This window comes from Cinclus cinclus, chromosome 7, assembly GCF_963662255.1.
Source record: "Cinclus cinclus chromosome 7, bCinCin1.1, whole genome shotgun sequence".
Lineage (NCBI taxonomy): Eukaryota > Metazoa > Chordata > Aves > Passeriformes > Cinclidae > Cinclus > Cinclus cinclus.
In genome coordinates, this window is record NC_085052.1 from 9,646,290 (window position 1) to 9,658,549 (window position 12,260).

The 12,260-nt window shown below is 42.1% G+C and overlaps 1 protein-coding gene across 1 annotated transcript in view; it reads right to left on the reverse strand.

Annotated features, from left to right (window-relative positions):
• The window catches only part of RBM20 (RNA binding motif protein 20), a 97,912-nt gene that overhangs the window by 12,365 nt on the left and 73,287 nt on the right, over positions 1-12,260 (reverse strand). The window contains exons 2-8 of the mRNA XM_062496315.1: positions 9,894-11,046; positions 8,170-8,231; positions 7,921-8,012; positions 7,474-7,571; positions 3,436-3,579; positions 2,385-2,516; positions 474-553 (exon numbers count right to left, since the gene is read on the reverse strand). Of these exons, the coding sequence (XP_062352299.1) occupies positions 474-553; positions 2,385-2,516; positions 3,436-3,579; positions 7,474-7,571; positions 7,921-8,012; positions 8,170-8,231; positions 9,894-11,046 (1,761 nt within the window). The remainder of the gene's footprint in view (positions 1-473; positions 554-2,384; positions 2,517-3,435; positions 3,580-7,473; positions 7,572-7,920; positions 8,013-8,169; positions 8,232-9,893; positions 11,047-12,260) is intronic.

Sequence of the window (12,260 nt, forward strand, 5' to 3'; positions counted from 1 at the left end):
TCTGACACAAAAGTGACAAAGGCCACCTGTTTAAAAGAGATGTTTTAGGACTGTGATTCCTCTCCAATTTTGGTGAAAGTTCCAGAAGTCAGAGAGATCAGAAATGTACCCAAATACATTTTAATCTGAACTGCCTCCTTCCCACTTGGTCTCAAAGCACCCCCAAGCCTTAAGCTTTTCACTCAACAGGGAGGAGAGCAGAACAGCTTCATTTTTGCACCCTTCACATGCCAAACATATTTTCTGAGACACAATCAGTATGAAAGAATTATTTTCATAAAATGCACAGTTTCAATCGGACCTCATTGTATAGGCCCTGTACCAACTACCAAACTATATAAAAATATATAACATTTTATAAGTGAAATCCAAATTAGGAAAGCCAATGAAATAAGAGAGGGAAGCACATAGATAATGCTTCTTCTACCTGTGGGCTTACAGATTTCCAATTCTAAACTTGGGAGAAACTTTACCTGTCCACTTCGCGCAGCAGGTCTCTCTCCCTCTGTGAGTGGATGTCCTGGATTATAGCAGCCACATTCTTACCTGGTTTCTAATAAAAACAAAGACACTGTTTAGCAAAATGCTCTGCTCTCCAAATGGATAGAGGTGATTTTCCTTCAAGAAACAGTATTTGTGATTCAGTCAATTGCACTATAACTAGAAATATTTAGTTTCAATGTTGTGGTTACACTGTCTTTTGCAGTTGGCTTCTCAACTGCATGATCAAAGCAGTAAAATGATACAAATGGAAAATTTGCTCCATTATGTTGTAACACTCTCTCCTCATGCTTGGCTGCTCTAACAGGCTTTGAAAAGTAGCTTGTTCTCAAACCTTGTTACACAATCACTACAGAGCATTTTCTAGGAACTGGATCTAAGAGGAAACAAAACAGACAATTTTTCAGATACAGAATCAAATATGTATAGCAGCATATCTCTGATCCTCTAGGTTCGAACAGCCTTCGCTTGATCAGAGTTGCTAGTTCTGGAGTATAGCTCTAAAGGACTATGTTTAGACAAGGAGAGCTTCAGAAAAAGCTAAGTGCAAGACATATATTGGGGTGTTGATTACTCCTAGGATGCACTACACAGATCACTTGGAGCACACAGATCACAAACACTTGGAGCACACACAGATGAGCAATATAATTATGCAGGAATTCAGAAGTTTTTAGCAGCATATAGCTCATGCATATTTCCCTCTTTACATTTATTTATTTGCTTTCTTTCTTGAACAAAGAAAATAATTGAATGACCTGAAAAACTGTCATTGGAAAAGCAGAAAAATCTTCCTGGAATGTAAGCAAACTATCACATTCTTCTTGATAACTCTTTCCTCTTTGTCAAGATGCCCAGTCTCCACCACCTAACATCCGCTCCCTGTGCCACATTAGAAAAGTTTGCCCTGATTTATGAACTTTTGGAGACTCCTTTTAAGTCTCCGTAAACTGGTATACACATACAGGAGAGAAAGAGGCTTTTCCAAAGGGCATGCTAAACCATCCAAGTTCTTTTTTTTTTTTTTTTTTTTTTTTCCCAAGGCTCATAAAAGGACACTTAACATTAAATTGGAACATTACAGAGCTGTTCTATAAAATAACTTAGTGCTGTGTTAGGTAATACAAAATGGAGCTTAAAAGCTCCATTTTGTATTACCTAACACAGCACTAAGTTATTTTATCCATTGCCGGTTCTGGTCCAAGTCACCATGAAATAAAATTACTCTCTTGGCATTACATGGCAGTATATAAGCCACTATAAATACTTTCACAAGAGCAGAGATCTTTGGACATCACTCAAGTGTCCACAACAGAAGTGTCTAGACAATATTTCTCTGGTTCGACTCTATGTTAAAAGAAAAAAAAAAAAATCTTGCTTTATAACTTGTGAATTTCATTCACAAGAAATACAAGGAAATCAGCATGCTGTTTAGTCCTTTTACCACTGTTTGGTGTCAAGACTGTGCCATGGCTCAAGCATGGAAGCAGTGAAAAAAGCATTGTTCTGGGCTTAATGCCTGACTAAAAGGATAGGACCATCTTATTTTTGCTGATATGTTGAGTCTTATACATGGCTGTGTTTTAGACCTTTGTTAGTACCAAGGAATATAAGGAGCCTGCTCACAAGGAAGCTCAGAAGGGATTTTTGAAATAATGGCATGAAAACATCAGAGAAAATGGGGTTTCTTCCCAGACTTACAATTTAGAATAAGAGCAAGCAGCTAAGTGCAAGAGATCGATAATATACATTTATTAATTTATTTCTTTTCCATAATATTAAATCATTAATTAAAAATCAGTAATAAACAAGAATCTTTCTAAATATATTCTCCAGACATGCCATGGAAGCTCCCATGATTTGATCAGGAATGACCATCTTACCTTCAGCTGCAATTCCTTGTATCTTTTAGACATCCTAATAAGTAACTTGTCATCATTTATCATAGCAGGTTTTTCTTTGTAGTACTGTACCATGGCTTGGGCTGCTTCGCTGTAAGCCATTTCCAGAAAGGCCTAGCATCAATGGAGAGAACTTTACAATCTATTACATAATTAAAAAATACAAAAAGTACAAAGAGAGAAAAGGTAGCACGATCAATTTTCTCTGGATCCTTCTCATGCAAAATGTCTTGATAGTACAAAACTGGGTGGCTTTCCAGGCCTGAAGCTGAAATGATAGCACTCAGTCTATTTCTCAGTCTTTCTTTCACTGCTAATAATGGTTTCAAATCAGCTATTAAAGCCAATGTGTGATCTTAGAAGCTGGTTCAGTTAAAAACTAAATGATTGGTTTCCAGCCTTTCCTGACTGGCAATGCTCAAGGCCAGGCTGGATGGGGCTCTGAGTGGCCTGTTCCAGTGGAAAGTGTCCCTACCCCTGCCAGGGGATTAGAACTAGATGTTCTTAAAGTCCCCTCCAACCCAAACTATTATATGATTCTGTGATTTTTAAACATTACAATCTCAAACGTTTTCCACTGGCATGGATTCTACATTTTGTCTGCTTCAGGAATGTGAAAGAAGATATTCTATTCTTATCAGCTTACACTACTGGTATACTTAAGCAACTTAGGGTAGACTTAAGCTACAATAAAGAACAAGAGAAGTCTGAAAGTAACTCTAACAAATGGCTGAGAGAAGGCAGGAAGTAATTAGCTATAAAAAATGTAGTTAGAGTTTCACAACAGTTTTTCATAGAGATTGACAGGATTTTTAAACAAGAACTCATTTAAATGTGGTCATGTTTATGTCCTTATCTAATTCAGTGACCGCCAACTTTCTTTTTCACTTTGAGAGCAGGATTCATGTAGTTAAGTTTCTATTACTAAATAAGAGTGTTCCCCCCAAAGACTTTGTCTTCATGTTTTTATCTGCATATCTTTATGTCTTTATGCCTATAGATGTCAACACTGGTAACCCCAAATGTACAGTACCTGATTAGTAGATTTCATGAGGATATAGTTGGTGACCTTTCCAAATGGGAGGCCCAGGTTAATGACATCATTCTCTGTGCAGCTTCCCTCAGGGAGGTTGCAAATGTGAACAACTCGACCCAGTGTAGATTTCCTCTGGGGAAACTGGGGGGGGGGGGGGGGGGAAACAACAAAAAAACCAACAACCAACTAAACCCAATGCTTTTATGTTAGATATTCTCTCTACTAGATAACATCTTACATTTCTGCAAAAAATGAAATGTTCTGCTCACCTGCTATTAAGAAAAAATATTCTTTAAAAACTTGCATTTTAGCATCCTGGTTTAGAAGTACAAGTGGAAAGGGAAATATTTAGCTGCAGTACAGACTACAATGGAGTCTCTATCCTTGGACTTTGCAAAGTCCAGAGAGGATTTCTAGAAGGGAGACTGTCCTTCAAACAGGATCAATGATATTCCTGCAAAAACTAACTGCTCATTGCAGTCCTTGCTGAATTTATGGATATTGGAAATCAGTTTAGGTGACTACATGTGTGCTCAGGACAGCAGGGACTAAATTTAAATCCTTCTTTGTGGAACAGACTGGGCCAGGGGTAAAAGTAGTCCCACTTAACTTGTGGGTCACACAGCTGTACCTGGGGTTAGAAAACCTGCTCCTTTCCCCTCTCACTGCAACAACACATGGGAGGAGGGTCTTTCCCTTGGGAGGACAGTGAGCACTAGACATACAGAGGCAGAGTTCCTGAACTAGGCTGGCACAGGCACAGAGCACTGGAGTGGTGATCACTTCCCAAGGATGGAAGTCTATTTTGGAGTGCTGGGGCAGTTCTGTAAGAGCTGCCCATCACCCTGGCATGGGAAGCAGTCTCTACACTCCCTGTGCAAAAAGCATTAGGGTACAGCCAGAGAGAAGGTTAATTTACCATAGCAAATGACAAGCAAAACATCACTCGCATGGGATTAAATCTTTCCAGACTACCTCCATGCTATGACCTCTGCATTAGGATTTTACTGAAGAAGTAACTCTACCTTCAGTTAAAATTGTGCCATTCAAAGGAAGATGCAAATCATGTAATCTTGTGGGATCAAGTTCACCAGAGCCATCACAAATGTTTGGCTTGTCAGCAAGTTCACAAGTTACAGAGCTAATGTTATCTTATTTACACCTCCATCCTGTTGCCTTCCCTTCAGACTTCACCACTTAACCATTTGTGTATTTTTGCTGCATTAGGACCCTGCATTACACAGTGATCTGCTACTTAGCTTGCATCTCACAGAGCCCACCCAGGTGCATGAGGTAAGTAAAAGAAGTGCAAAAGTCCAAAAGTAAGGTATTTTACTGGCAGAAAAATAACAAAGACCTGATCCTGAAAAAAATGATGAAGCACTCAACTCCTTCAACTCCAACTGAAGGGAAAATGTAGTAATGTCTGCATGAATCTGGCAAGGCAGCATGTATCACAGAACAGAAGAACTCTACTACAGCTAGAGGAAAAGGAAAAGGAAACATCAAATGCAGTCCCCAGCATAAGAACACCCCAGGTCACCAGTCACCTTCTGTTTGTTTTGTTAGATCTGTTCAAAGATGGTATGTAAGAGTCTATTAGACTAGAAAGGCTCAGCTCCTCCCTGCCTTGGCTCCAGAGCCCGTGTTCCCACACACAGCCCTCAGTACATTAAATCAAACAACTCTAAGACATTGCCACTTCCTCACAATTGGCAATGACTTAAATTAAAATGCTGTGCCGTAAACCTGCTGTAGTCCTTGATTAAGAAGTGGTCACATACTCATGCCAGAAGTCAACAGGCTGTCCCAAGCAATAATCTTGTCAGCTGATTGCAGTTAAACTGGATCCATTCATTAAACAGAGCTGTAAATCATGGCCAGAAAAGGAATATACACCTTGCATATCTACAATCAGGAAGTTAGAGGAGCTGTTGCATGTCAGGTGTTGAATGTAATTTTCATTACATCTCCAAGTTAACTTTCTTGGCAACCAATGTCCACCAGAGGTTACCAATGCAGCTGCATGGCTATTAAAAAAAAACTAAAAAAAATTATGAACAGCAGCAAAATGCACTTCATATTATTTACAATATTATTTCACCAACCCAATTTGGTGGGTTTTTATCACAGAGGTTTTTTTACATTTTTTGTCACTGTAGTTGTTTCTTGCTTTTCAAATTCTTTATCCCTTTCTTGAGCTTCACAATAAAATTTTTTGAAAGATAGTAAGAAACCACCCATCTCATCCCTCCAATGCTAATGGCTCTCTACGCCCAAGTGAATACTGGTAGCAGTTGCCTTTTACAGAGGGGTAGAGTTATTTGCAGATGGACAGCACAGAGCAAGCTCTTCCAGAAATCTGAACACTTTGTTTATGATTACATGCAGGGTCAAGTGTAATCTCCTACTGCTCAGTTAAATGGCAGCAGCTTAGCTGAAAGTGAATACTACCGTGCAAAGGTGTAATAAATTATAAGCCACCTGGGTTGCAGAGTGAATGACAGCTGGCAAACTCAATCTTAACACCTCTAATATAGCTCTCTGTTCATCCAATGGGCTTCTGAAGAGAAAAGGGATTTACAGCGTCCAGGAAAAATCAAAGTTATTGTTTCTTTTATGACTCAAAATGCAGCAGGTCATTCAGAAGAAGGACTTCTTCAACAGCTTAAATGATAAATAGTGACAGATTCTAAAGAGAAATGACACTGGTATTAGCAGTAATTTCATTTGTTGCAAAGCTGACAGACATGATGAAAAGGAACATTCCTCTGCACCCACTACTAGTCCACCTCTGACCTTGGAGGCAGCTGTCATGAGCAGCTCTGCTCTTTTCTGGCCTGCACTCACAGTGTCTGTGACAGGCAGAAGCTGAAACCCCTTCAAATAACCTCTTGCACAGTAAAACTGCACGGTAGAAAATTGGTTGGATTAAGGAAATCTGGGTGAACTTTCTGCAAGCAGTGCCTGATGTGAACTGGAGTGTCACAGGGACACAACTCAGCCTGGCTTTTCAGAGTGTCTGAGACTGTATCAGGAGAGATATATACATAAAAGTTAACAAGGTGAAAACTTGAATCCCTGGATTACTGCTGCTATTCCATGTATGCCCTAACATAAGTCTTTGGTGTGTCCAGCTCTAGTCGTAGCTTTCTGATACGTGAGGAGTTTCATTTTCACCCCAACAACTTTGTATCTTCATTATTAATATGGTTTGCTTTTATTTTCCTTTTTCCCCCCCTTTTAAAATGTTTCTGCTTTGCCATTGTAAGAACTCCTTTCAATGTTGGGTTTTTTTCTAGCATTTTTTTATTATAAATCTAGGCACTTGAGTGTGCATTAGAGCAATGTAACTGGGGACCTGTGTTGAATGCAGGGCAGGGATTAATAAACCTAAACCATGGAAGGCTCCACACCAAAGCGAACTTGCTGGAAGGCTACCAGTGACAACAGAGGGTATAAATACTACACTAAAATAAACTAAGGAAAAGTTAATCCAGTATAATGAACTGGTCTGGGACCTCCAGGCAAATAACAGTGAAGCTGCAGCCACTGTCTTTGCCACTATTGCTGCCTGGGAGAAGGACCTCAGAGTGAGAGAGGCAGAGAGCAATTGCTACCAGTAAATAACCAGGGAAATAGAAGATTGCTTGATGAGGTCAGTCTTGAAGGTAACTAAAAACTAATTCAAATCTTCAGTTCAAGCTGAAGCTGACCTTCCTGGGTCAAAAAGACTCAGATAATGGGGGAAAAAAGTCAATGGAAAGCATACACAAACCTGTTTACCCACCTCCCCAAATAACTCAGACAAGCAAACAACTGTTAGCACTGGAAAACAACAAAGTAAAACAAAAACTACAATCAAGTTCATATTAGCTCAAAATCAAAAGCATGGAAGAACTATAGGGAAGTTGAAGTAACAGAGTGAATATTCAGATTACTGTCTAAAGGAAGCCTTCAGGGTTTTAATTCCAATAAATAGAAGTGGTTTCTACAAGAATCTCAACACAGACATCAATTTGTTTAGGTACTCACTCTTACCCCTGATGGAGGAGAAGAAAATGTAGGACCTGGCTGGCCAAAGGGTCTTGCTGGTGTAGTGATAAAAGATGCGCCAACATTTGGTGGATAATCTGAACAATGGATTACACACATTTTATTAAAATCTTGGCTCATATTAATTGCATTAATGTGTTCAGTAAGCAACACCCCACTTACATAGTAAATAATTTCATAGTCTCTACACCAAATTATACACTGTTTTGTTGTACTGTGAAAGCAAGTTATTGTTTGAAAGAAAAATAAATTCATATTTCAAAGGGCATGGTATTTGCTTTCATTGTTTTTTGGGCACAACTCCTCAAATTTTTTCCTTGGAAACCTTTATCACATTCATTTTTAAAAATGCAGTTTTTCTCAGAGACTGATTTCCCTTTCAATTAAAAAAATGTGTTTTTAACTATTACACATACAGCCATTCACCTTCGATACTAGATGGGTTGAAAACTGCTGCATTATTTGGTGATAAATGCAATGTTCCATCTGCTGAGCTTAACACACACCGGATACCAGTGCTGGAAAAGAAAGAAAACAACTTTAGGAACATGCATGATGTGCTAAGAATATTAAAGCTTAATTGTTAGGCAGTAAATTCCCAGTGGAAAACCACTGAAGTAAGGCATACTCTGTTAACAATTGAGTTTGAAGCAGTCACTTTAAAATTATACTTACTTATCTGAAAAAGCCATACATTTTTGGATGTGAAGACTTCCCTTAATGTGCTGATCCCAGTCCTATGTTGAAACAAAGAGACGATGAACACAGGAAAAATCCTGAGACAAATTTACAGAAGATTATTCCTCCATTCAGTTTACCTTATTCTAAAAACGATACTGAGATGCTGAAGATCAAACTGTGTGATGTCAGAGCCAAGCACACCTTTGACCATTGCATTTACTGATTTGTTATTTGAATGCTAAACTATCAGTTACTTTACAAAAGGAAACCTTCTCTGTATTAGCTTTTAAATTCAGTATATTTCTAGCAATGAAGTTATTTCACTCTTGCTGAAATCATCATCCTGCAAGGTGCTAAGTACCCTCAACTCCCGCAGTGTCCATAAAGAAAGTGTTCAGTATTCAGGGCAGCCAGGACAGTGCCTATTATTTCACTAGATCAGCAACATTTGGCAAGTACATTCAGCTATTTACATTTCTATGATCCAATTGAGGCAGTGTATTAAGCACCAACAGATCCGCTGAAACTCACTTCAATTGTATTCCCCCTCCTATTTTTAAGTGTTTAAAGAAAAAAAGAAATGCCCAGCATGCCCTAGCCAGGGGCTACTTCAGCCCAGCCCTGCAAGCCGCAGAAACAAAAAAAAACTTTTTGCAGAAACAAAAAAAAACTTTTTGCAAGCAGTTGCTAAAAGAGGAAAAGGTAAACACCAAAGCAAATATATTCAAATATCCCAAATCCCCGGGGTACATAGGGATCAGGTACTATTTAATTTGCTGATCATTTTCCTTCCTACATACATGCTGTTATAATTTTATTGTCAGGCCATCATTAGCATGAGAATACATACATGCCTTTGTGGTTAGGTGCTGGTCCTGTGATGTGACAGAAAAGGTCATAAGGACTTGTTGACCAGGGCTCACCAGGAGGCCAGAACAACCATGGATGGCTGTGGGCCTCAGATGGCCACTTAAGTTGCCTTCTCCAGACCTGACCTATATAACGTGACTTACAACACGCTGCCTGGGAAACTGGGAGGTTGTTTCTTGAGGGTGAGGTTGAATTTGGAGCTCCCTTGGCAGTATGAACAGAAAAGTGAGAGAGAGCACAGTCTGTACCATATGTACCGAGCAGCTTCTTGCTTTCAGGTCAAAGTCCCTGGGGACCTTGAGCCCTAAATTTTCCTATGAGACACAAGAAAGAAAAAATTCCTCCAGAGGAATAGTTAAAATAATTTTATCAAAAAATGCACTGTTTTTTAAGCAAGCTGCTTCCATGAGGTTATTAGGGGGAAGCCTTGGGGATCAGAAAAGGAGAAGCAGATGAAACTACAGATGTGGGGTTGCAACACTGGCTTGAGTATCAGGGGATCAGCTTCAAGCTCCTCCCCACCTTGCTTCCAGCCCTTGAGGTGAGCTACGACCTCGGCTCAGACCTCAAGTTTAGACCTCACGTTTCTCACATCAGTGCTGTAATCTCACCATCTTTCACGGCAGGATGTGGAACAAAACCGGATCTCAAAGCTCTGGTAACTGCCACAAAACAGATGTACCATACCCTCAGCAAAACTATGGCCCTTTGTTTCTGCGTCTCTCAGGGCACTTCTGTGGGGATGGACATTGGCAGTGAGGGGTGGCAGGGACTGGTGGCCAGATCAGTCACCTGGCAGCCTGTTCAAGGGTCTGAACCGTGCCCAGGGACACCCTCAAACGACTCACCTTCAGATCGAAGATCTTCTTGTCGCACAGGGCGCAGATGTGGGGGAAGTGGAGAGGGGCCACGCCGCGGAGGTCACCAAGCTGGCCTGGTGGCAGGGAGCGGGCGGGCAGTTCGGGCGTGCCACCACCGCGCTCCTCCTTCTGCCTCATGCGAGGGCTGCCGAAGCTCTGCGCGCTGTGGTTGAGGCGGCCGAAGGCGGGGGGTGCGGCCGTGCTGAACTTTGTGTCAGGTGTCGGCTCTTCGGGGTTGTACAGCTCGTTTCTTATTTCATACTGCTGCTGACTCGCTGACGGCCACAGGCTGTCGCCGGGCATGAGGTCAGGCTTGTTTTGGCTGGGGAAATTAGGGATATTTTCCCACTGGTTGCTCGTACTGCTGCCATGCAAGACAGGGCCGGGATCTGCTTTCGGATGGGAGCCTGTGTGTGGGTCGCTGGGGAAGGCCCGTGCTGGCCCATGCTGTGCTGCCACCCCGTAGGACTCCTTGGGAAATGGCGCTGCCGCCTCGTGCTGCAGCTGGCCAGGGGCCCCAAAGTGACTTTCGTAGCGTGGCCCTGCTGCTGAGGTGGCAGCATGGGAGCCACCAGCAAGGAAGCCGTGCTGGCTGGACTGCTCCCCCTCCGAGGCGAATGCCGGAGAGGCGGCAGCGACGACATTTTGCTTGTTGTACTCATAAAAGCCCCCTGCAGCAGTAGATGTGGAAGCCTTGTTGAGACCTACCATCACGGGTTGCTGGCCGGAGGTCGGAGCCATGACGCTTCCAAAGGGATTCATGACAATTGTGTTGGGGGCCTGGGCCTGGACGGCTCCCAGCCCTCCCCCCGGGGTGGCTAAGGCAATGCCACCAGAGGGGAACCTGGTGCTGGCAATGCCAGGGCCCTGGGGTGGGCCTGCGGTGTGGCCCTGCGGGGCGTTCATCACCGTGGGGTGCCTCAGCTGGTTGAAGAGTGGCTGGGACATGGCCACTTTGGAGAGCACCTGGTTGAGGACAGTGGCAGCGGCCGGGTTGTTGGTGACGGCGGTCTGAGCCAACTTCAGCCTGTGGAGCGTGAGCTGTGCCTGGAGCTGTGCCAGCTGCAGGCTCGCCGGGGAGGGGAGCAGGGGGCTCGGGGCGCCGACAGAGAATGGACTCTTCTCCAGGAGCTTGGCAGCACTGCAAAGGATCAGCATCTGAGTTAGCCAAAAATTCACCCCATGCCTACCAATGCTCACCTCCGGTTAAAGCCCAGCATGGCATACACAGCCGCTTCCAGAGATTTAATGTATCCGAACTCAGGGAAAGCAAAGGGGTGATTGAGGATCTATCCATAGCAGGCCATTTTCCCTTTCACAATGGCTGCTGCATCTCTTTTAATCAAAAAGTTAATTGGTAGGCAACTATGCCAAAGATCTTGCTTTAAAACCCTAATTTCATCCCTCATCAGCCTTTGGATCAGAGCTTCAATACTCATTCTAAGTATCCATAGGTCTTATGCTTCTAATGAAGACCAGGAATGGAGGCCATACAGGCCCTCCCACACCATCCCCAAATCAGCAATATTTCCCCTTTTCTGCACTTCATGCAACCTCCAGCCTCTCTTCTGAGACATCACTGGTCCTGACTGATTTTGTGATATCACCATTATTCCCTTTTTCCACAAAGCAGAAGGATATAAAAAAAAGGACATTAAATGGGATTTTAAAGCCAGCCACACATGTATTTCCCACCTAGCACAAAGCAACATGAAATATTCCACAATATTTATTTTAATTGTTTATAGTTTTTGTATTATTAATCTGCACAGCAGCCTGTTCTGTAACAAAGCCTGTAGTTCTCTGCTGAGCAAATGCAAATATAGAGGAGGAAAAAAACTGAATGAGAAGTAACAACAAACAGGCTGTCCTGAAGAGTTTTCCCTGTTCGGCTGAAATGTAAGACAAAATTTCTGCAGTACCAGCTGGTGAAAATCAATGTCTTTATACTTCCTAGAAATAAGAGGTACACTGAGTGTTGTCCTTCAAGTCTCATAATGGGACGAATAAATGATTGAATTGCCTGCTTGAATTCCAGAGCTCAGAAAATAGGAGATAAATTTTTCAGCCATATAGTGGTTCCTTGCATTTGGAAACACCTTTGAGACATCTCACCAGCTCACAGCACCACCACCAAACCATCATTTTCATGCTCCTACTGGAAAAATATTATCCTTCACTTTCCGCCACCTCTGCTCACAGACGGCACAGCTACTCAGTGCATTACAAATGACTGTTCATTCAGACAGTGAGAGGAGAGAGCACTCACACAACAGGGATGTGATCCAAAGCTCAATTAATCTATATTGTAAAAATGTATTGAGTTTCAATTGAGGCCTTTCAAAGTAGCAGGAA